The sequence below is a fragment of the Drechmeria coniospora genome, chromosome 01, assembly GCF_001625195.1.
Source record: "Drechmeria coniospora strain ARSEF 6962 chromosome 01, whole genome shotgun sequence".
NCBI classification, from domain to species: domain Eukaryota; kingdom Fungi; phylum Ascomycota; class Sordariomycetes; order Hypocreales; family Ophiocordycipitaceae; genus Drechmeria; species Drechmeria coniospora.
The window spans coordinates 4914926-4934505 of record NC_054389.1 but is presented as its reverse complement, the minus strand read 5'-3'; the positions used below and the strand labels follow the sequence as shown (position 1 = coordinate 4934505).

At 57.9% G+C, this 19580-nt stretch overlaps 6 protein-coding genes across 6 annotated transcripts; 3 read left to right on the top strand and 3 right to left on the bottom strand.

Annotated features, from left to right (window-relative positions):
* Positions 1-557: 557 nt before the first annotated feature.
* On the top strand, positions 558-6089 carry DCS_01221 (U3 small nucleolar RNA-associated protein; the record flags this gene model as incomplete). Its single annotated transcript, XM_040798556.1, has 3 exons — positions 558-934; positions 997-5128; positions 5184-6089. The coding sequence occupies 3 exons, from the start codon at positions 558-560 to the stop codon at positions 6087-6089; spliced, it is 5415 nt and encodes a 1804-aa protein (XP_040659439.1).
* An 889-nt stretch (positions 6090-6978) lies between these two features.
* DCS_01220 (uncharacterized protein) lies at positions 6979-8469 on the top strand (the record flags this gene model as incomplete). The annotated part of the gene is made up of 1 exon (XM_040798555.1): positions 6979-8469. The coding sequence occupies one exon, from the start codon at positions 6979-6981 to the stop codon at positions 8467-8469; it is 1491 nt and encodes a 496-aa protein (XP_040659438.1).
* A 478-nt stretch (positions 8470-8947) lies between these two features.
* On the top strand, positions 8948-10737 carry DCS_01219 (uncharacterized protein; the record flags this gene model as incomplete). Its single annotated transcript, XM_040798554.1, has 5 exons — positions 8948-9233; positions 9304-9439; positions 9504-9822; positions 9877-10088; positions 10170-10737. The coding sequence occupies 5 exons, from the start codon at positions 8948-8950 to the stop codon at positions 10735-10737; spliced, it is 1521 nt and encodes a 506-aa protein (XP_040659437.1).
* A 476-nt stretch (positions 10738-11213) lies between these two features.
* On the bottom strand, positions 11214-13163 carry DCS_01218 (uncharacterized protein; the record flags this gene model as incomplete). The annotated part of the gene is made up of 5 exons (XM_040798553.1): positions 11214-11770; positions 11830-12104; positions 12157-12324; positions 12404-12991; positions 13057-13163. The coding sequence occupies 5 exons, from the start codon at positions 13161-13163 to the stop codon at positions 11214-11216; spliced, it is 1695 nt and encodes a 564-aa protein (XP_040659436.1).
* Positions 13164-14819: 1656 nt separating this feature from the next.
* Positions 14820-16767, bottom strand: DCS_01217 (5-aminolevulinate synthase precursor; the record flags this gene model as incomplete). Its single annotated transcript, XM_040798552.1, has 2 exons — positions 14820-16351; positions 16425-16767. The coding sequence occupies 2 exons, from the start codon at positions 16765-16767 to the stop codon at positions 14820-14822; spliced, it is 1875 nt and encodes a 624-aa protein (XP_040659435.1).
* Positions 16768-18269: 1502 nt separating this feature from the next.
* Positions 18270-18917, bottom strand: DCS_01216 (uncharacterized protein; the record flags this gene model as incomplete). The annotated part of the gene is made up of 1 exon (XM_040798551.1): positions 18270-18917. The coding sequence occupies one exon, from the start codon at positions 18915-18917 to the stop codon at positions 18270-18272; it is 648 nt and encodes a 215-aa protein (XP_040659434.1).
* Positions 18918-19580: the final 663 nt, after the last annotated feature.

Genomic DNA, 19580 nt, shown 5'->3' with positions numbered 1-19580 from the left:
ACATATAGGTATTAGCACATTTGCAGTACGAACTCATATAGCATGGCACCTGCAAGTACTTACGGAGCACTCGTACATACTTGCTATTATTACGCCAACGCCAACATGTACCGTAGGCGTACGAAGTACATGGAGGTGTATTACATGAATACTTGTAAACGCTATAGTAGTATATTCCGTATTAATACCGGAGTACGGAATAAAGTACGAGTACGGAGTAATTACTCACAACTGCACAAAGTGGGGTCGGGCAGATTCGAGCAGTATTGGTAGTGCCCCCCAATCTGGCTGGCCAATTGGCGTAGCGAATTTCGTTATCGATTAAGTTTTTCAACCGCCGCCCGTCTATTTTTTTTCAACCGTCTCTCCGTAGGCACCACCGCCCAGGTAATTACATATAGTCCAGAGTGCCTAAAATTTCGGCATGGAAGCTGCTTCCACGGGCGATATATCAACCAAATTAACCTTCTGTCCCTAGACGGGTCGCCGGTACCTCTCGTTCCAGCTGCTGTACTTCAACCGACTCTGGGCTCCAACAGCCTCGCAGTCCTGTAGCCATGGCGACCTCTCTTGCGGCGCAGTTGGCCCAGGTCGCTGCCAAATCCAAGGCAACACTCAACGTCAAGGCGCAAAAGGCCGCTCACTCCAAGTCTCTCATCTGGGAGGCCCGAGTGGCTGCTACCCAAAGTTTTCAAACCCTCTTCGCGACATGCTATCCTGGATTCGAAGAGCTTTGCCAACTAGACGCCCGCTTCACGCCATTTCAATCCACCATATTCAGCGACGAAAGCCAGGACCAGGACCGCACCCAGCTCACCGCTGCCGAGAACGAGGAGCTCGACCGCCAGGTCGAGGCCTTTCTGCGCTTGGCAGGCTGTCGCTTGAGGCTCATGCCTGCCATCAAAGCCATCGAATGGTTGATACGTCGCTTCCGGTACGTTTGTTTGCCACCTGCTGGCCCAACCGTTGAGAGGCTGACCACACTTTCCTGTATAGTATCCACGAAGAAAATACCGCGCTCCTTTTGATGACATTCCTTCCTTATCATTCCATTCCTACTTTCGCCACTCTACTATCAATTCTTCCCGCCAAGCTTCCTCACCAACTACGATTCCTCGACCCCTACGCCAAGTCGCTCACGTCCCCGCCGAGATCAGTCCTCGTCCATGAAGCTATTCAGCACCCCGAATTCCTTACATCCCTTTCGGAATACACTCTTGAGTCATGTCGAAGGCGCTGCCAGTATCCGGCTCTCGTCTCCTTCTGGGGTGGCATCATGACCGAGGCCGTGAATGGAATAGTCGACAGGTCCCGATCCGGACGAGCAGCCGTCCAGAGCGAGAATACCCAAGCCGTCCTGCACCGGGTTGGCCCCATATTTGCCGAATCGTTGATCATGAAGAAGGTCCCAAGTCTTCAGATTGCGTCGTACATGGCGCTGGCCGTTTTTGTCTCCAAGGCGAGCCTGGACGACGTCGCCGTCACCGCCTTCATGCAGCAGACTGCCCATGGTTGGACCAATGAAACCGTAAAACCCGGCCTTGTTTGCCTTGCAATCATGGCGCAGTTCAAATCTGCAAAGCAAATGAACAGCAAAGTGACAAAGGCCCTAATGAAGCTCGCCGACATCGGCCCGCTTCTTGTTGAGATTGGCCACGAGAGGCGAGTCGACAAGCTTGCCAACGGTTTCTGCCTGGCTCTTATCGAGAGGTTCTCCAAGAAGGGCGATTCGCGCGGCCTTTCGACAATCATGGCCATCTTGAGCAGCCAGATCTTGAAGGAGAAGCAGATAGCCGTCATCTTCAAATCTCTACTTCTCAAGGCCTTGAATCTCAACGATAGCAACGACGAAGATGGAAAACTCCGGAGAGACCTCGGTTCCGCCTTGATTGCCTTGTCCCAGACGACGGGGAAATCTGGCGACATCTTCCAGTCTGTCATCGAGGAAGTCGACTTCGACATCGAGGAGTTGGAGGCAAAGTTGGATCTTTCCTTCCGCACCAGAAAGCTTCCGGCCTCTGCTGCCGAGCCAAGTGGTGAATCCGAAATGGCCCTCGAGCGTATCCACCCACAGGACCTGGAAGCCGCCGTGGACGATATGTCCGCCCGGAAAGAATCCATGCCGACCTGTTTGCAGCCGCAGCCAAACGAGATATTCGATGAGTTTAGCCACCTCTTCTTCACTATCGTCTCGGAGCAGTCGCAGAACGCCGCCGCCCTCGCCAAGTTTGATGAATGCCCCAAGCTCCGGCGTCAAACGGCCTTCAACGATTGCACCTACTGCAGCTTTTTCATTCGCATTTGGTGCGGTCCTTATCCGGCACTGGCGCGCGCGGCCGCCCTGAACATGGTCAAGAACAGGCTCAAGGCCTTTGACGATGCCAAGGTAGACGTGCAAGCCCTCATTCCGTACTGCGTTGCCGCGCTCGGCGACCCGTCCAAACGAGTGCGTCAGGCAGCAGCCGACTTGCTCGCGGTCCTGACAACCCAATTCGCCCTGCCACTCTCTCCAAACTCGATGAAGGTCTGGGGCGAAGGGTTGTTGTACGGCAAGTCGAAAGACAAAACCGCTTTCAAGGCCGATGTCGCGGCCAAGCTGCTCCATCTGCAGCTACTCCCGAGCATCGAAGAGTGCGTCCTTGATCCCGAGCACATCTCATCTCTCATACAGTCCAGCATCGAGCAGGGCAAATATCTCGTCCCGCCGCAGCAGGCCCTGGACAAGAAAGACCACATGAGCCAATCGGCGCGACTGAGCGTCCTGTCATTTTTTGCCTCCCATGCTGCCTCGACGCCTTTTGTCCTCGTCAAAGAGAGACTGCTCAAGGCTCTCAATGAAGTGCGTGGCGTGGGCAGCACGACAAGAACGACATTGCTGCTGCCTGTGCTCAAGTGGTGGGTCAACTTGACGGATGACGAGACGAAGAAAGCTAGCAGCGACGAGCGACTTGATCGAGCTGAACTGGATGCACGATTTGTGGACGTTGTTGCATCCAACGACACCCCCGGCTTGGAGTTTCTCTTTGAAGTTCTGAAAGACCCTTCTCAAGCAGACAAGCCAGACCTCGTTCGAGCCATCATTGGCCGAGTCAGAAAGATGTGGCCCTCTATGAAGGACGAGGCCAAGCTGATGGCTGCCGAGCAGCTTTTAGAGGTGTCGCAGGCATCTCCAGCTAGCGACGTCGACTCCATCGTTTCAGGCGAAGCGGCCGATGTGCTGCGAGCCGTCCCCCTCACTACGGACATTCTCTCCTACTTTCTCAATTCCATCCAGACCGGCACGAAGATGATCACGGAGCCACCGCCGAACAAGCGACGACGCACGAGCTCGTCGGATGGAAACCGAGGCCTGATCACCCAGGTCACTCCCGAGCTGAGCCAAGCTTTGAGCAAGGTCACTTTTGTGCTGCAGCTTGTCGAGAATTCGGACCCGGTGTCGCACCCAGAGCTGTTGGACGGGCTGTTCACCGCCTTGTCCGAGCTTCAACACTTTAGGACGGTAGTTGGCTCGGAGCTGGGCTATCTCCAAAACTTGATCCTGCGAAGCCTCTTGGCCATGATGCCGGCCTATCGGGCGAACAAGGATCTGAAAATCGACAGCTCCGGCGGCTATGGTGACCTGCTCGTCAACTGCATCCAAAAGTCATCGAGTCCCGTGGTTCAGAATGCTGCGCTCCTGCTGGTTGCCAATCTCGCCACGACTGCGCCGAACTTGGTCTTGCACAGCGTCATGCCAATCTTTACCTTTATGGGCACGTCGGTGCTGCGGCAGAGCGACGACTATTCTGCCCACGTCGTGTCGCAGACCATCAAGGAAGTCATCCCGCCCCTGATTGAGTCTTTACGAAAAGGTCGAAAGAGCCCCTTGGCGAGCGCGTGCGACATTCTCGTCAGCTTTACGACCGCATACGAGCACATCCCGGTACATAGAAGGCAGGGGCTATTTGCGGCACTGGTGGAGACCCTAGGCCCGCAGGAGTTCCTCTTTGCCTTGATCAGCATGCTGGTAGACCGCTACGACACCAGCGATGCTCTGCTGCATTTTGTCATCGATCTTCTCAACAACTTCAGCATCGAGACGCAGCTGGAGTGCTTCGTGAAGCTTCTAGATCTCGTTTCTGATCTGTTCAAGCCGAAGCCCGAGATTTCGTTCATCATCCTTCGTAGTCACGAAGATGCCGAGGACAAGGATGTGGAGCAGATGGCCCTGCGTCAACTGTCAGCTCTCCCGAGCCTCTTGGAGAATAAGAAGCTCAAGAGCCACATCGGAAAGCTGGCGGGCCGAGAGGACGCGGAGGCCGCCGGTGTTCGTGAGCTGTACGCAGCGCTGCTGGAGAATGTTTTGCTGTTGGCGGATGAGGTCAAGGCAAACAAGACACTGCATGGACGATGCGGTTCTGTGCTGTCGAACCTGCTGAACCTGCTCTCGACAGGAGACTTTATCAAAGCTGTCGAGAGCTTGCTTGGGCGCGAAGACATGGGACTTCGGCAAAAGGTCCTCCGGGCCCTGGAAGTGCGTGTCGAAACGGAAAGCAACACCGACACGGCGTCCAGGAAGGCTCTGTTGGCGTTCCTGCCACAACTGACTGCGGCGATCAGGGAGTCGAGCGACATTCGTTACAAGCACACGGCCGTCACCTGCGTGGACAAGATCGCGGAAAAATACGGCAAGAAGGACATCGAGGCTGTTGTTGCGGCTGCGACGATTGTCGCTGGGGAGCACAGCCTCGGGCACGCCGATCAAAGGCTGCAGGTCATGGCTCTGCTCTGCCTTACATCTCTCGTCGACGTGCTGCAGGACGCGATTGTGCCCGTGCTGCCGCTTGCCATCCCGCAGGCGGTTGCTTATCTCGGCGAGAGCTTGGATGGCGAGTCCCCGGACGAAGAGCTCCACAGCGCTTGCTATGGATTCATCAGCTCTCTGGCAGAGCACCTGCCGTATATGCTGTCGACGTATACTGACCGCATCCTGGAAGTGTCCAACAAGTCGGCAGAGAGCGGCTTCGACGACGAAACCAACGAGAGCCGAACTGGCTGCCTCCGATTCCTCGCTCGAAAGCTGGATGCGAAGGACTTTTTTACAAGCTTGGACAAGAATTGGGACAAGGCGTTGGCCGCAGGTTTCACGGTGAGCGCGTACGGTCGCAGTCAAGTCACGGGAAGGCACTAACAAGCACGAGCAGGCCATGTTCGAGCACATTGAGACGCTGAGTGTGGCGATCGACAAGCACACCAAGTCAGCAATCACGAAGAACACGGCGATGCTGTCCAGCATCATACTGAAGGTGTTGAACACGCGGCGTCGCGTTCGGATGGCGGACAACCTCAACGAGACGACCAGCCGGCAAGTGGCGAAGGTCGAGGCGGCCGTAAACGGGACTGCGCTGCGGATGATCTACAAGCTCAACGATGCGGCCTTCCGGCCGATATTTGGGCAGATGATCGAGTGGACGACGACTGGTCTGCCGAAGAGCGACAAGGCAGGACGAGCTCTCCGGCAGTACAGCGTCTACGGTTTCTTGCAAGCGTTCTTCGGGCAGCTCAAGTCGATCGTGACCAACTACGCGACCTACGTCGTCGACGACGCCGTCAAGATCCTCGGCGCCGCCGATGTCAAGGTTGCCGAGGAGCGCGAGCTCTGGAGACGGGTGCTCGGGACGTTGGCGACGTGCTTCGAGCACGACCAGGACGACTTTTGGCAGTCGCCGTCTCACTTTGGCGCAATGGCGCCGGTGCTGACGGCGCAGTTCATGCACGCAGGGACGATGGATGTCGTCGAGGACCTGGTGCCAGCGATAGTCGGGTTGGCGGCGGCAGCCGACTCGCAGGCGCATCAAAAGGAGCTCAACTCGGCGCTCATGCAGCACCTCAAGTCGGAGAAGGCGGCGGTGCGGCTCGCGGCTGTGAAGTGCGAGCAGGCGCTGACGGACCGGCTAGGCGAGGAGTGGCTGTCGATGCTGCACGAGATGCTGCCGCGCATCAGCGAGCTGCAGGAAGACGACGACGAGGTGGTCGAGAGGGAGACGCACCGATGGATCGTGAAGATTGAAGGAGTGCTGGGCGAGAGCCTGGACGCCATGCTGCAGTAGCGGAGGCGTGCGTGCGTTGGGAAGAATTCGCCAGGTATTGAGAGCACCAATAGTGCTATAGTACATCACTGGACGGCGTCGCTCGGGCGAAATCGGGGGCGGCGAAGGCACCGATGCTGATATATGCATAGAATGGACGAGACTCCCTTATATCGTACTTGGTAGAGCATCGCGCAGGAGTCTTTGACAAAGGTTGGCGAAGTGGATCAAGTCAGTCAAGCCTATGTCTGATGTAACCACCGGTTGGTGGCCAAGTGCAAGTACAGTACGGAGTAAGTACTGTAAGTAATAGCAGGTATTACTTGCAGACTGTGCTTAAGTACTTGTATGTACAACTACATGTGTGTACAGCGATATATCAACAGTAGCTGTAAAATATACAAGTACTTGCACTACGGTTACAAGCATGTTCGGAGTACTAGCGCAGCAAAGTACACTGTCAATCATGCCTGCACTGTACCTGGACAAGCTAGTACTCATGGCGTTGAGGTGTGACACCATCGTTCCGGCGAATTATCGTGACAGGGAACGAAAGCAGTTTACCAGCAGCGAACAAGCATCCATTGTCAAAATAAGAAGTGGTTCTCGCCCGAGGTGGAATATGGTTTGCCTCAGATAAAAAACGCAAGCAGTGCCTGCCTATAAATGACTTTTATTCAGCCGTTTTTCTGCCCGCCGCGGACGAAGAATTGTTGACCGATGTCATATTCATGCCAGCGACGTCATCATCGTCAGCCAAACGCAACACGCGGATTCTATATCCCTCGGAAGCTCTTTTCTTCTGCTGACGCTCGATATGGCGGCATCGGCAGGACTAACATACTGGTCTAGAACATGGATGAGATCGTCTAGCAAGGCGGCGACTCTTGCCTGCGCAAATCGACCCCGGATGAAACGAGCGTCAACGCATGTCAAGGTGGATGGTAGGCAGCCACCGGTTCCTCAAACCCGGCACTCAATCTCCTCAACTGACAATGCTGATTTTTGGCGCTCAACAGAATCCCCGGAACGTATCGTCATCCTTGGTTCCGGTTGGGCAGGATATGCCCTCGGACGCAAGCTCAACCCCCGAACCTGCAAGAGCATCCTCATCTCTCCGCGTTCACACTTCGTCTTCACGCCCCTGCTAGCCTCCACTGCCGTCGGCACACTCGAGTTCCGCACCGCCATCGAGCCCGTCCGGAGGCTCGGCCTGGCCGAGTTCCACCAGGCCTGGGCGTCGGACATTGACTTTCAGCGCAAGGTCGTTCGCGTCGAGGCCAACACCCAGGGCGACGTCGGCGCCGTCACGGGCGTCACGCTGACCAAGGGCACCAAGACCGAGACCGAGTTCGAGGTGCCGTACGACAAGCTTGTACTGGCCGTCGGCTGCTACAGCCAGACGTTTGGCATCGAGGGCGTCGTGGAGCACGCCTGCTTTCTCCGCGACATCGGCGACGCCCGCATCATTCGCCTTCGCGTTCTCGGCGCCTTCGAAAAGGCATCCCTCCCGACGACCTCTGACGACGAGAGGGCGAAGCTGTTGCACTTTGCCATCGTAGGCGGCGGGCCGACGGGCATCGAGTTCGCCGCCGAGCTGCACGACCTCATTCGCGACGATCTCGCCCGGCTGTTTCCCCAGCTCATGCCCTTCGTGGCCATTACCATCTACGACATCGCGCCCAAGGTGCTGCCCATGTTCGACCAGAACCTGGCCAAATACGCGACCGACATGTTCCGCCGGCAGGGTATCCGCGTCAAGACGGAGCACCAGCTCGAGCGGATCCGGCGCGAGGGCGACCACCTGATGCTGCGAATCAAGGAGGAGACGGCCGAGGTGGGCGCCGGCGTCGTCGTCTGGAGCACGGGACTGATGCAGAATCCGCTGACGGGAAAGCTCGTCGGCCGAGACCTGACGGGCATCGGGAGGATCGCCAAGGACAGCAGGACGGGCGGCTTCGTCACCGATCAGCACATGCGAGTGCAGGTGCAGCTTCGGGGGGACTCTGGCGACAACGGCAAGACCGTCACGCTTCCGGACGTCTACGCCGTCGGCGACTGCGCCGCCGTTCAGGGGCGAAGCTACCCGGCCACGGCGCAGGTCGCCAGCCAGCAGGCGGCGTACCTCGCAAAGCAGCTCAACCTCGACAGCGGCGGCCGACGACACGGGGAGGCCAAGGGGCGAGCGGCCTTTACCTTTCGCAACCTCGGCAGCATGGCCTATCTCGGCAGCTGGCGGGCCATCCATCAGAGCAGCGCAGACGAGCTCAAGGGTCGGGCCGCTTGGATCCTCTGGCGCACGGCGTATCTGACCAAGAGCATGAGCGTGCGGAACAAGATCATGATTCCCGTCTACTGGTTTATCACCTGGGTCTTTGGCCGCGATATTTCGAGATTTTAGCCTTCGGACCGGGTGTCTGAGGAGCCTTGGATCGGAGTTGAGGAGTCTCAAGTCGCACTCGAGGATGAATCATGATGGGGCCATGCATGCATCGCATCTGGGACGGAGCAAGAGCAACAACAGCGAGTGGGCGGCACGCCGTTGCCGTAATGAATGAGAAGTACGTAGACCATCATGCTTCTATTTTTGTACAATAGTTCTGTATGAGGAGATGAGAAATATATAGATCAACTTATTGTGTTTATCTTGCACCCTTATGCGGCGAAGCTATGTAAACGGATATGCAAAATATGCGACGCTTTGTATTGCATCCTGCGTACCTTTGGTTCGTTGCGTGACAGAATGTAAGTAAGTACGGTGTACTCCGTACGGAGTACTCCTGTCGGTATCCATATTTTCCCTTTTTTGACCTCATCCAACTCAACGTCACTCACTCATCTCCTTCACTGCGATCTAGCAACTGTCGACCCCCCTCAAAATGGTTAATCGCACAGTCGACTACGGCGTATATCTCGTTACAGACTCGACCCCGGCCGTCCTCGGCGACTGCAGTCTCACGCAGGTTGTCGAGGCTGCATTGCGGGGTGGTGTCGGTATCGTGCAGTATCGCGACAAGAACTGCTCGCACGAGGATGCTGTAACGACGGCGAGGGAGCTGCATGTGCTGACCAAACGATTCGACGTGCCCCTGCTGGTGAACGATCGCGTCGAAGTCGCCGTCGAAGTCGGCTGCGAGGGCGTCCACATCGGACAGGACGATATGAGTAGGCATACCATCAATCGATGATTGACTTCCAGATCAAGTTTGATCGTAGAGCACCGACTGTTCTATAGGCTTCGATGCCGCCCGTCGCATTCTGGGCAGCGAAAAGATCATTGGTGTCACCGTCAGCTGCGAGGAGGAAGCCATCAGAGCCTGCGAGGCGGGCGCAGACTACCTTGGCATAGGAACGGTCTTTGCAACACAAACGTAGCCAACCCCTTTGCATCCGCATCCTCGACTAGCATGTTTCCGCTGACACATGATCTATCAGCAAGAAGGATACAAAATCCATCATCGGCCCATCCGGAGTCAGCACCATTCTTGAAGCGCTCAAAGAGTCCGGTCACGGCGCCGTGCCAACCGTCTGCATCGGCGGCATCAACAATTCCAACGCAGCATCGGTCCTGGCGCATGACGGCTCCTCCCGCAAGTCTCTCGATGGCCTGGCCGTCGTGAGCGCCCTCATCGCAGCGCCTGATCCCGCTGCCGCCGCTCGCCAGTTGCTTGGGACAGTGCTCACTGCCAAGATGCCGCAAGTCGTCCGGACGGTGGCGGGGACGACGCCCCTGACGCATAACATGACCAACCTGGTAGGTGTATGAAAATGGATGCCTGAGATGCCAAACTGAAGCCCGCTTCTGCAGGTCGTCCAAAACTTTGCCGCCAACGTTGCCCTCGCCGTTGGCGCAAGCCCCATCATGGCCAACTACGCCGAGGAAGCACCCGATCTCGCCAAACTCGGAGCGGCGCTCGTCATCAACATGGGAACCATCACTCCCGATGGCCTGCGGAATTTTATCCAGGCTCTCAAAGCATACAATGACGCCGGAAGGCCTGTTGTTTTCGACCCCGTCGGGTACGTCGTCGCCCTCAGTCATGACTGGCTGACCCCTGAATCCCTTGTTCGAGTAGTCCCGTTTTAATAGTGAAAGGATAGTGCCGGCGCTACGGCGGTCAGAAGAGAAGCCGTCCAGACGCTCCTGGCCGCGGGTCACTACGCCGTCATCAAGGGCAACTCGTCAGAACTCCTCACCGTCCACGGTGGCCCATCCGTCACCGAGCGGCAGCGTGGTGTCGACTCCACTGCCGTCCTCAGCATTTCTGAACGCGCACGCCTCGCTCGTGATATCGCCCGTCAGCACAGCTGCGTTGTCCTCCTCACGGGCCCAACAGACCTCATCAGCGATGGTCGCCGTACCCTCCGCGTCGACAACGGCCACGAGCTGCTTGGCATGGTCACCGGCACCGGTTGCAGCCTCGGCACCACCGTCAGCGCCATGGTCGGCGCCTTTGGCGAGGATGCGCTGGTCGCTTGCCTCGCAGCTACAGTCTTGTTTGGCGTCGCCGCCGAAATGGCCGCCGTGAGGCCCGAGGTCAGGGGCCCTGGGACGTTTGTGCCCGCCTTCATCGACGAGCTGTATGGCATTCGCAAGGCGACAACAGCAGGGGACTTGCAGTGGCTTTCCATGGCCAAAGTGCAAGTCGTCAACGCAGACGAGAAGTAGGTGAAGGAGGTGAGACGGTACGTGCGATGAAACGCTACAACCTGTGCACAAACATCGTCCCCTCCAGAGGCTGATGAGGAAGTGGAATGAAGGCATGCTATGAAGTTCATGTCTATTCTACACATGATCAAGAGTATGAATGAGTGATGAGGCGAACGTGGTTTAAATCATGCCACCGCTGGTCGTAACCCCTAGTTTGATTCCTTGGTCACATATGAATCAGCAATTTGCTCGCTATACCCAATCCCAGAAAGACGCCGAATAGAACCATGTTAATACAACCGAGCTGATCACATCGACGTGACCCTCCTTGCTCGTTTCCAGCAAGGTAATCTGTATCTGTCATGGGCATCGTGATAACCAGGCACGCCCCTTTGACGCCACTGTATATCGTCCGCTGCAGGAACGAGCCTTTCGGGCACAAGGCCCCATTGTCGTTATGAAAAATGTATGATGGCCGTGTCGCTCCCTTCGCCTCACGGTACTAGCACCGTCGAGTCGGCCACCAGGTCCTGCCATTTTTCGCCGCTCAGATCCTGGACAATCTCCTGAGCAATCTCCTGGGGCGTCACGCCGCTTAGCTGCAGCGCCACAAGCTCCTGGGCCGTCCTCAACAACCGCAGCAGACGCTCGAGCGGATCCTCCAACCCGGACTTGTCGGTCGACAACATGCCGCCTTTCCGCTTGGTGATGATTTCGTCAAGGTCCTGGATCTGGCGGCCGAGTATCTGGTCAAGCGGCAGCTCGGAGCCGATATCATCGACGTTCCACCCGGGAACGCTTAGGGTAAGAAGCTTGATGCCGGTGATAAATGCGTAAGCGAGGTCCGAGGCGATGAGGGTGAGAAAGCGCGGCCTCTCGATCTCGGACCCGGCGAAGCGGACTTTAAAGAATGCGCGGAGGGAGCGGACACAGGCCCAGAGGAGCTGCAGTCGATCGGCCAGAGCCATGTTGGATGCGCTACAGTGCTGGTCAGAGATGGCCATGTCCGCCAGGAGCAACTCGGCAATGGAAGTGTGACATTGGAGAGTTTCTATGGCAACGTTAGGGGGGAGTATTGGATGGTAATTATGCGGGGACAGAGAAACGAACGATTTTCGACAAGGCTTGCTGGCAAGGTGGCCCTGAAGGTGTCCAGCTGATCCCGGAACAGGTCTACCACCACCATGGGAGGTAAAGACGTAGCCGGCATGGCGGGGTTAAAGGCCATGGCGAGGGAAATTGTCTGGGCTATCTGCTGGATTTTGATGAGCTTGATCAGGTACAGATCGGATGGATATTCCATGCGAGTCTCGACAAGGCTGCAATACGTTTCCAGCTGCGCCGTGTCCATCAAGACGTCGGTTCTTTTGTTTGTGGTGAAGACGCTACACAAACGTTAGATGACACAACGGATGAAGTCTGACTCGGCCAACCTACAGGGTGTTGATGTAGTACACTCCCGCATAGGCCCGCGCACAGTCCAGACTTCCGTACTTGGCGTCGCCATCCCCGGATCCGTACGACATGGAATTGAGGTTGACGCACATAGACCTTGCGAGGAAAAGCAAGTTGGTCACCTGCGAGCTCTTGAGCGCACAATGGAACCTACGCGGCACAAGAACCTCGCCGTCAGCAACAGTCAAATAGGACAAGACCGGACACGCTTGGTGTGATTGAGACGCACCAAGCGACCAAGACTTCCAGTCCTTGCAACAAGTCCAGGCTCCTTTCGCCATCGACGACGGCTGCCTTTCCGATGTCTGCCAGCAGCTCCTCGCCCAACTTGGCCTGGCGCGCGGCGTCAAATATGCAACTGGCCATCATGACGGCTTTCCAAAGGAACGGTCGCTCGGTGCGCAGCTCGGCGGCGGTGACGTTGGGAACAGGCACGAAAGGGAAGAGGTGGGCAAAGGCGTCGTGGTATTGTTCGAGCAAGACTCCGGCCTCACCGGGGAGCGGCCAAGGAGACTCCCAGGAACGCAAGGCTTCCGGGCTCCAAGCAGCTGACTCGCTCTCTGCGCTGGTCGAGCTCGGCGACGGGAAGAGGTGCTCAAGGTTCAGCATCTCGCCCTTTTCCGGAATCTTTGGCGTCGGCTTGGGCATCATTGCTGCCGTCCTCGTTGCCCCGAGTTGATTCTGGCCGCCGTCGAACTGGGACGACAGTTCGTTGAGCCGCTTCTCCAGCTCGGCGACCCTCGACCTCTTGGGGCGCTTCTTGATACGAGGCGGGGCCGGAGCGCGGGAATAGCAATCCTTCTTGAGGCGGTAGCATCTTGCCGGCGTCAGTCACGGATGAGCCGGGCATTAGCTGTACGCCCCAGTGGCCTGCCCACTCACCTCTCACACTTGGCGCCATCGCCGCTTCCTGCGCTGAGGATGCACCTTGCCTTTGCCTTGGCACAGGTAGTGCAGGCCTTGGGGCCCTTGTGAGCCGGTGCTTGCATCTCGAGCGACTCTGGACAATGGCTCCGAGGCGCCTATGCGGCTATCCTGCAGCTGATATCTTGAATTGCGCACGGCAAGCAACGAGAGTGTGCGGGCGAGAGAGAAAGAGATGGATGGAGGAGTACACAGGAGGAGGTTCGGGGCGGCGGCCGGATGACGTTGGTAGCCCCATTCGATTGCCACGGAGCATCACAACACAGAGTCCAAAGCTTGGGTCATGGCACACTTACAGTACAACGACAACTGTAGGAATATGGGGCAGATGATTTGCAGGGAAGGGAGAATTGAGGGTGCATTCGCGGTTTCGGTCCCCGGACTGGCTCTGAGGTCGTACGAGTTACAGCGTAAGGTGATAAAGGGTGGGCGAAACGGCCACAATGGGCGACGGAGAGTGAAGCAGCTGTGTTCGTATTGGGCTAGCTATCGAACGTTCAAGACATCGGCAGGGGTCGCTGAACCTTTTCCCCCGCCTATCGGGGCACATGGTCGTTTGATTCGGGAGTGAGACATGGGGAAAGGTTCGATGAAGCGGATGCAGGAATTGGCCCGGAACTCCGTCCCGGACAGACAGCTTTATGATTACTCATGCACCCGTTTGAGATGCAAGTGGCGGCCTCGCAAGTCAGGCACTAGTGCGGGGCCTACGATGCACCGCGCATGTACTTAAATGTGCATGCAACTGTGCTGCTGTATCGAGTAAATGTACAACGTACTCCGTACTGTACATTGTAAATGTACAAGTACTCCGAACACCCACTGTACATGTACTTGTACGATACGACTTGGACAGAAGGTGCGGAAAAGTGCTTCTGTGCAGTACTTGTACTCCGTACGAAGCACGTACTTATAGTACAGTACTTACGGAGTACTGTAGTAGTAAGTACATGTACAGCACATTCGAGACTGGCGTTGCTGCAGTACTTGTATGCAATAAGTAATACATGCACAGAAAGTACTTGCGATTTATACTTACAGTACTTACTTACAGTAAGTACATTTACTTACAGTAAGTACATTTACTTACAGTAAGTACATTTACTTACAGTAAGTACATTTACTTACAGTAAGTACATGTACAAGTACTGCTCAAAGGCACATGCAAGAAGGGTAGTGGCAGAACGACCTACTGTAGTCAGTACCAAACAAGAGTGAGTGCTGCCCGTATATTCGAGTACAAGTACGTACTGCAGTTGTACAGGCGCACGCATCTCAGTACTAGGCACTAACTCACTGGCACGCACAAGCGCACAGCTGCATGTACGGATACACGCTGCGTACTGCCCGTACGACAGGCCGTTCCGTCTTCAGGGCCGCCCCGCAGGTGCCTGCAACTGCAGTGCTGGCCTTTTGTACTGTAGGCTATTCACCGTCGTCTGGTTGCATCGACGGCAACGGCACCAAGTTCCGCCGGTGATGGTGGCCTCGTTCCTCGGCATCGCACTCTGTCACGCGCAGCATGCTCTTCACTAGACGGCCCGGAGCCTGCGCGGGTGCCGTCGATGGAGGCAAGCGGACATGCACGTACGGCACAGTTCGTCGCCTGAGGCGTCGGCTCATTGCTGCATTTGCTACCGGAGTACGTAAGATGGCCATCGCACCACGGACGGCTCGACGTGAGCAGGCCAACGCTGCGGGCGGAGGGCGACCGAGGCTTCCTAGGCGGCGACGCGCGCGGCCTGGCTCGCGGCAGAGGCGGCCTCGCGCTCCAGGAGAGCCTCGGTGAAGCCGTGGCTCGGGCGGCGGCCCGACGCGCCGAGCTCCCGCGCGGCCTGCTCGATGCCGAGCTGCTTGTCGGTCCAGAGGGGCTCCGGGGCGTTGGCGGGCTCGCCGACGCCGATGAAGCCGCCCTCGGCGGCCCACTGCGAGGTGCGCTTGATGCCCAGGCGGCTCCAGATCTCGTCGATGGCCTCGACGAGCTCGTCGCGGTATCCCTTGGTGTGGCCGGGCGTCGGCGTGATTCGGAGACGCTCCTGGCCGACGGGCACGGTCGGGTAGTTGATGGACTGCACGTAAATATGGTGGTCCCGCAGCAGCATGTCGGAGGCGGCCTTGGCGAGCTCGGCGTTGCCGACGAGGATGGGGATGATGTGGGACGGGTTCGGGATGACGGGGATGTCGCGGGCGTCGAGCTGCTCCTTGACGGCGCGGGTGTGGAGCTGCTGCAGCCGACGGTCGCCGTCGTGCTCCATCTGGTACTCGATCGAGGCCTTGGCGCCGGCCATGGTGGCGGGCGGCAGCGACGTAGTGAAGATGAAGCCCGGGGCGAGGGAGCGGATCATGTCGACGAGGCGGGCGCTGCCGGCGATGTAGCCGCCGACGCAGCCGTAGGCCTTGCCGAGGGTGCCGGTGATGATGTCGACGCGGTCCATGAGGGTGCCCCGCGGCTGGCCCCGGGCGTGGGCCTCCCAGTCGAGGTGCTCGGCGACGCCGGCGCCGCTCGGGCCGTACATGCCGACGGCGTGCACCTCGTCGAGGAAGGTGATGGCGCCGTACTTGTCGGCGAGGTCGCAGATGGCCTCGATGGGCCCGACGGAGCCGCACATGCTGTAGACGGACTCGAAGGCGATGACCTTGGGCACGCGCAGCGGGAGGGCGGCGAGCTTGGCCTCGAGGTCGGCGACGTCGTTGTGTTTGAAGACGATCTTCTTGGTGCCCGAGTGGCGGATGCCCTGGATCATGGACGCGTGGTTGAGGCTGTCGGAGAGGATGACGCAGTCGGGCAGCTTGCTGCCGAGCGTGGCGAGCGTCGCGTCGTTGGCCACGTAGCACGAGCTGAAGACGAGGGCCGCCTCCTTGGCGTGCAGCTTGGCGAGCTCGGCCTCGAGCTCGACGGCGTGCTTGTTGTGGCCCGAGATGTTCCGGGTGCCGCCCGCGCCCGCGCCGTACTCGTCGAGCGTCTCGTGCATCCTGCTCAGGACGCGGGGGTTGCGGCCCATGCCGAGGTAGTCGTTGGCGCACCAGACGGTGACGCGGTCCTCCCTGCTGGCCATGTGGGCGCGGGGGAACTCCTTGGCGAGGCGGTTGATGTTGTTGAAGTAGCGGTACGACTTGTCCTTGCGCTTCTTGTCGAGCTCGGCGTCGTAAAAGTTTTCATAGTCGAACTTGGCCACGTTCGGCTCGGCGCCGGAAGCGAGGGCGTGGCCGCCGGCATCCTTTCCGCGCATCGACACGGTCGGCGGGACGCGGGCTGGGACGGCGGTTCGAGGTCAGCGTTCGTTCGTTCGGTCGGTCTGTCGACGGATGAAGCAGAGGACACGTACCGGCACCGGCATCTCGGACTTTGAGGAGGGAGCCGTCGACGGCTCTCGCCTGCTGGCCGCAGCTCGCGTGGATGCGCGCCTTGCCGCCGACGTTGACGGGCACGGAAAAGGCGCGGAAGGCGGCGGCGGACCGGGCGGCGGCGGCACCGTTCCTCGCCGACTGCACGGCCAGCGCCTGGCCCATGATGGGGCAGCGATGGGCAAGGAGCTGCAGCTTCGACATGGTGCCGCCGCAGGGCGAGGCCTTGGGGCGGGCCGAGGTCGACATGGCACGCAGCGTCGCGGGCGAGGCGGCCTTGAGAAAGGGGCACATGGCCTTGGACTGGCGGAGGACGCTGTCCATGATGGCCGGCGGCGGGAGGCCGAGTCGAAGTCGGGGTCCGAGGGCTGGCGAGTCAAGAGGGCAGGATCACGCAGAGGCGAGCGTCGTGGGCGAAGGACGACGGCCGCTCGACTCGACGACGATGGGAAGATGGAGGGAAGGGCAAGGTGAAATCTCCAATCACCTGGCGTCTGCCTGTCGGAAAGCTTGCACGCAGGGCAGCCGTTGGGCAAAGGTTGTGGGTTGGGCAGTCGGAGGTTGAACCCGCTCGAACGATGGATGTGTGCAAGTTTTAAGTCGGTCCCCATCGGTCCGTCGTCTGGGCGAAAGTCGGCGAGGCGGGGCCTCAGTCGATTCTTCCCCGCCAGGCGCCATGTCTCATTATTATCGGCCATCCATGCACCCGCGATAGGTCAGCATTTTTAGCCTAAGTTGAGCCGGCAGGTAATTATTCGAGCACAAGTACGGAGTACTAGTACTTGTGCTAGTACTTGTGCAACTCGTGCCACGCCCCACCACCGATGGTTCTTGTACTGCGCTTCTGTGCACGGCGGCGACTCGGGAGCGCCAAGGAGTACTGTTCTTAGGTGTACTGTGCTAGTAAGTAGGTACATCCCCACTGTAGGTGGTACCGTGCAGTACATGTGCTCCCTGCATACTGTGGACATGGTGCAGAAGCACTGTATTTACAGTACTGTACTTACAGTACTTACCTACAGTACTTACCTACAGTACTTACTTACAGTACTTACTAACAGTACTTACATTGCTGAGTGCTAGGCCCTCATGCGAGATCGTCGGCACCTGTGCAGTGAACGACAACACGGCCATGGACATTGTTGGCTGTCTGAGCAACACTTTGCAAAGTACTTACAGTAATACTTGGTTGTAATTACTTGTACTCTATTACCTACTAACCTAACAGTGTCCCTGTCCCAGCACGAAAAACCTTGGCACCAACGGAGCACCTAGCACCCACCTAGCTGCAGTGCCCTTGCGTGTTACCACGACCATGTTGTGCAGCAGGTATGACGGATGTGGGTGCGCAAGTGCAATTACTGACACGCACACGCACAACATTGCCCGCACAGGACCACAGCAGCAGCAGCCATGGGGGGGCAAGGCAAGCAGCAGTGTGTAGAACAGCATTCGTATTCCCAGATAGCCACATACCCCAACGAAGCGTCACGGCATACTTCCGTATCTGTCTGCTTTGTCGGCTTTTTTCCTTTCTCGTCAAATCCTCGTCGTCTCTTGCTTCTTCACTGTTTTGTCATGACATGATTTGGACTCCTTCCCCATCGAGCACCAAGGGGATTGGGATTGGAGGTGCGCTGTTTGTCTGTTGGGTGATGCGGTGCCCAAAGTAATACTAGGTACCTACAGTAGTAGGTTAGTGCTGGGTACTCCGTACGGAGGGCAAGTTTCTTCGCTCTAGGTGCACTGTATTCTACATGTGCAGTGAGTGTGTCGCTGGTAATACGCAAGTACCGCATCAGTGCGTGCGTGACTGCTGCCTGCCATTACGTACCACCATCACCAGCCACCAGCTGGCAATTCAGGACGACGCGGCACACCATCTCGGCCGTCTCCTTGGCTGATGCCTCTCCACGATCCCCTTCCTCGCCCGCCTCCTCCCACCTAATCTCCGTCACTCTCGCGGCCGCCGACTCGTCGACGGCCCCTGTCGCATCCAGCGTCGTCCGTACGGCGAGGACGACCATCTCGGCACCGGTCCAGCTGCGGCAGAGGTGGACGAGCATGGTGCCGTCGTCGGCGTCGGCCGCATCGGCGTAGCAGAACCACCTGTCTTCCATCTCGATCGGGACGAAGCCGCGGAGGAGGTTGGCCACGTCGGACGAGGGAATCTCGACGTTCCATGGCGCTCGTGCTGGCCTTTGCATCGGCCGATGCTGCCACTGGGATGCGTCGACGCGCGAGGATGTTCCACTCGTCACCGCCATTGTCGGACGACGAAGCGTCGAAAGGGTGAGGAAAGGGAAGGGGTGATGGTTGTCCTGATGGTGCCAAGCGGCCAAACTGACTTTCACGGGAGATGCTTCCGCGGACGGCGGTATGTAGGTAGGGCAGGTAGGCGTACTGTATGTTGATGTGGTAAAAGGACGCAACGAAATACGGGTACTCGTACGAGCTCTGGCCGCGAGCCACATAATTTGAGCGGGGCATGGTTGTCATCGTCACCGGCGAGCGAGGGGGTCACCACCTGTTTTCGATTCATGCACTTCTGCACTTTTGTACCACGGTGACGTGTGGAAGGAATACGAGGTCGCCGCATCTGTATGTGAGATAATTGCCACGAGCAGTAGTATGCATGTTTTGTCAAGGCGGCTGCTACTGGTCGATGACCTCGCCGCTGAAACATGGCTTCACCATCGTTCGGGTCGGATGGGGAGCTTCCATACATCTTCGCCAAGACGACGCTTCCATTCGAAGACAATATTGCGGTCCATGTCTGAAAGATATTGAAATCAAACGACCAGGTGGTACACGTTCTCGGGACGAAGCCGAAGCCGAAGAACGACGATTACTGGCCGGTATGGAGTCAGGGTGTGGGCATGGTTGTGCGTGTGTGTGTATGTGTGTATGTGTGTGTGTGTGTGTGTGTGCGACATGTGTCACCCCAGCGAGCCCATCTCCGTCTCATATGATCATGGCCATGGCCATCTTGGCCAGCTTCAAAACGGTAGGTAGTACTGGCGCAGGCCAGCCGTGGTGCCTTGCCCCTCTCGCAGCCAGCAGTGAACCAGCTCGACTCGTCCCCATTCCGTAGCTATCAACACCCGTACGAATGGCTACACTCCGCCCTCCATACC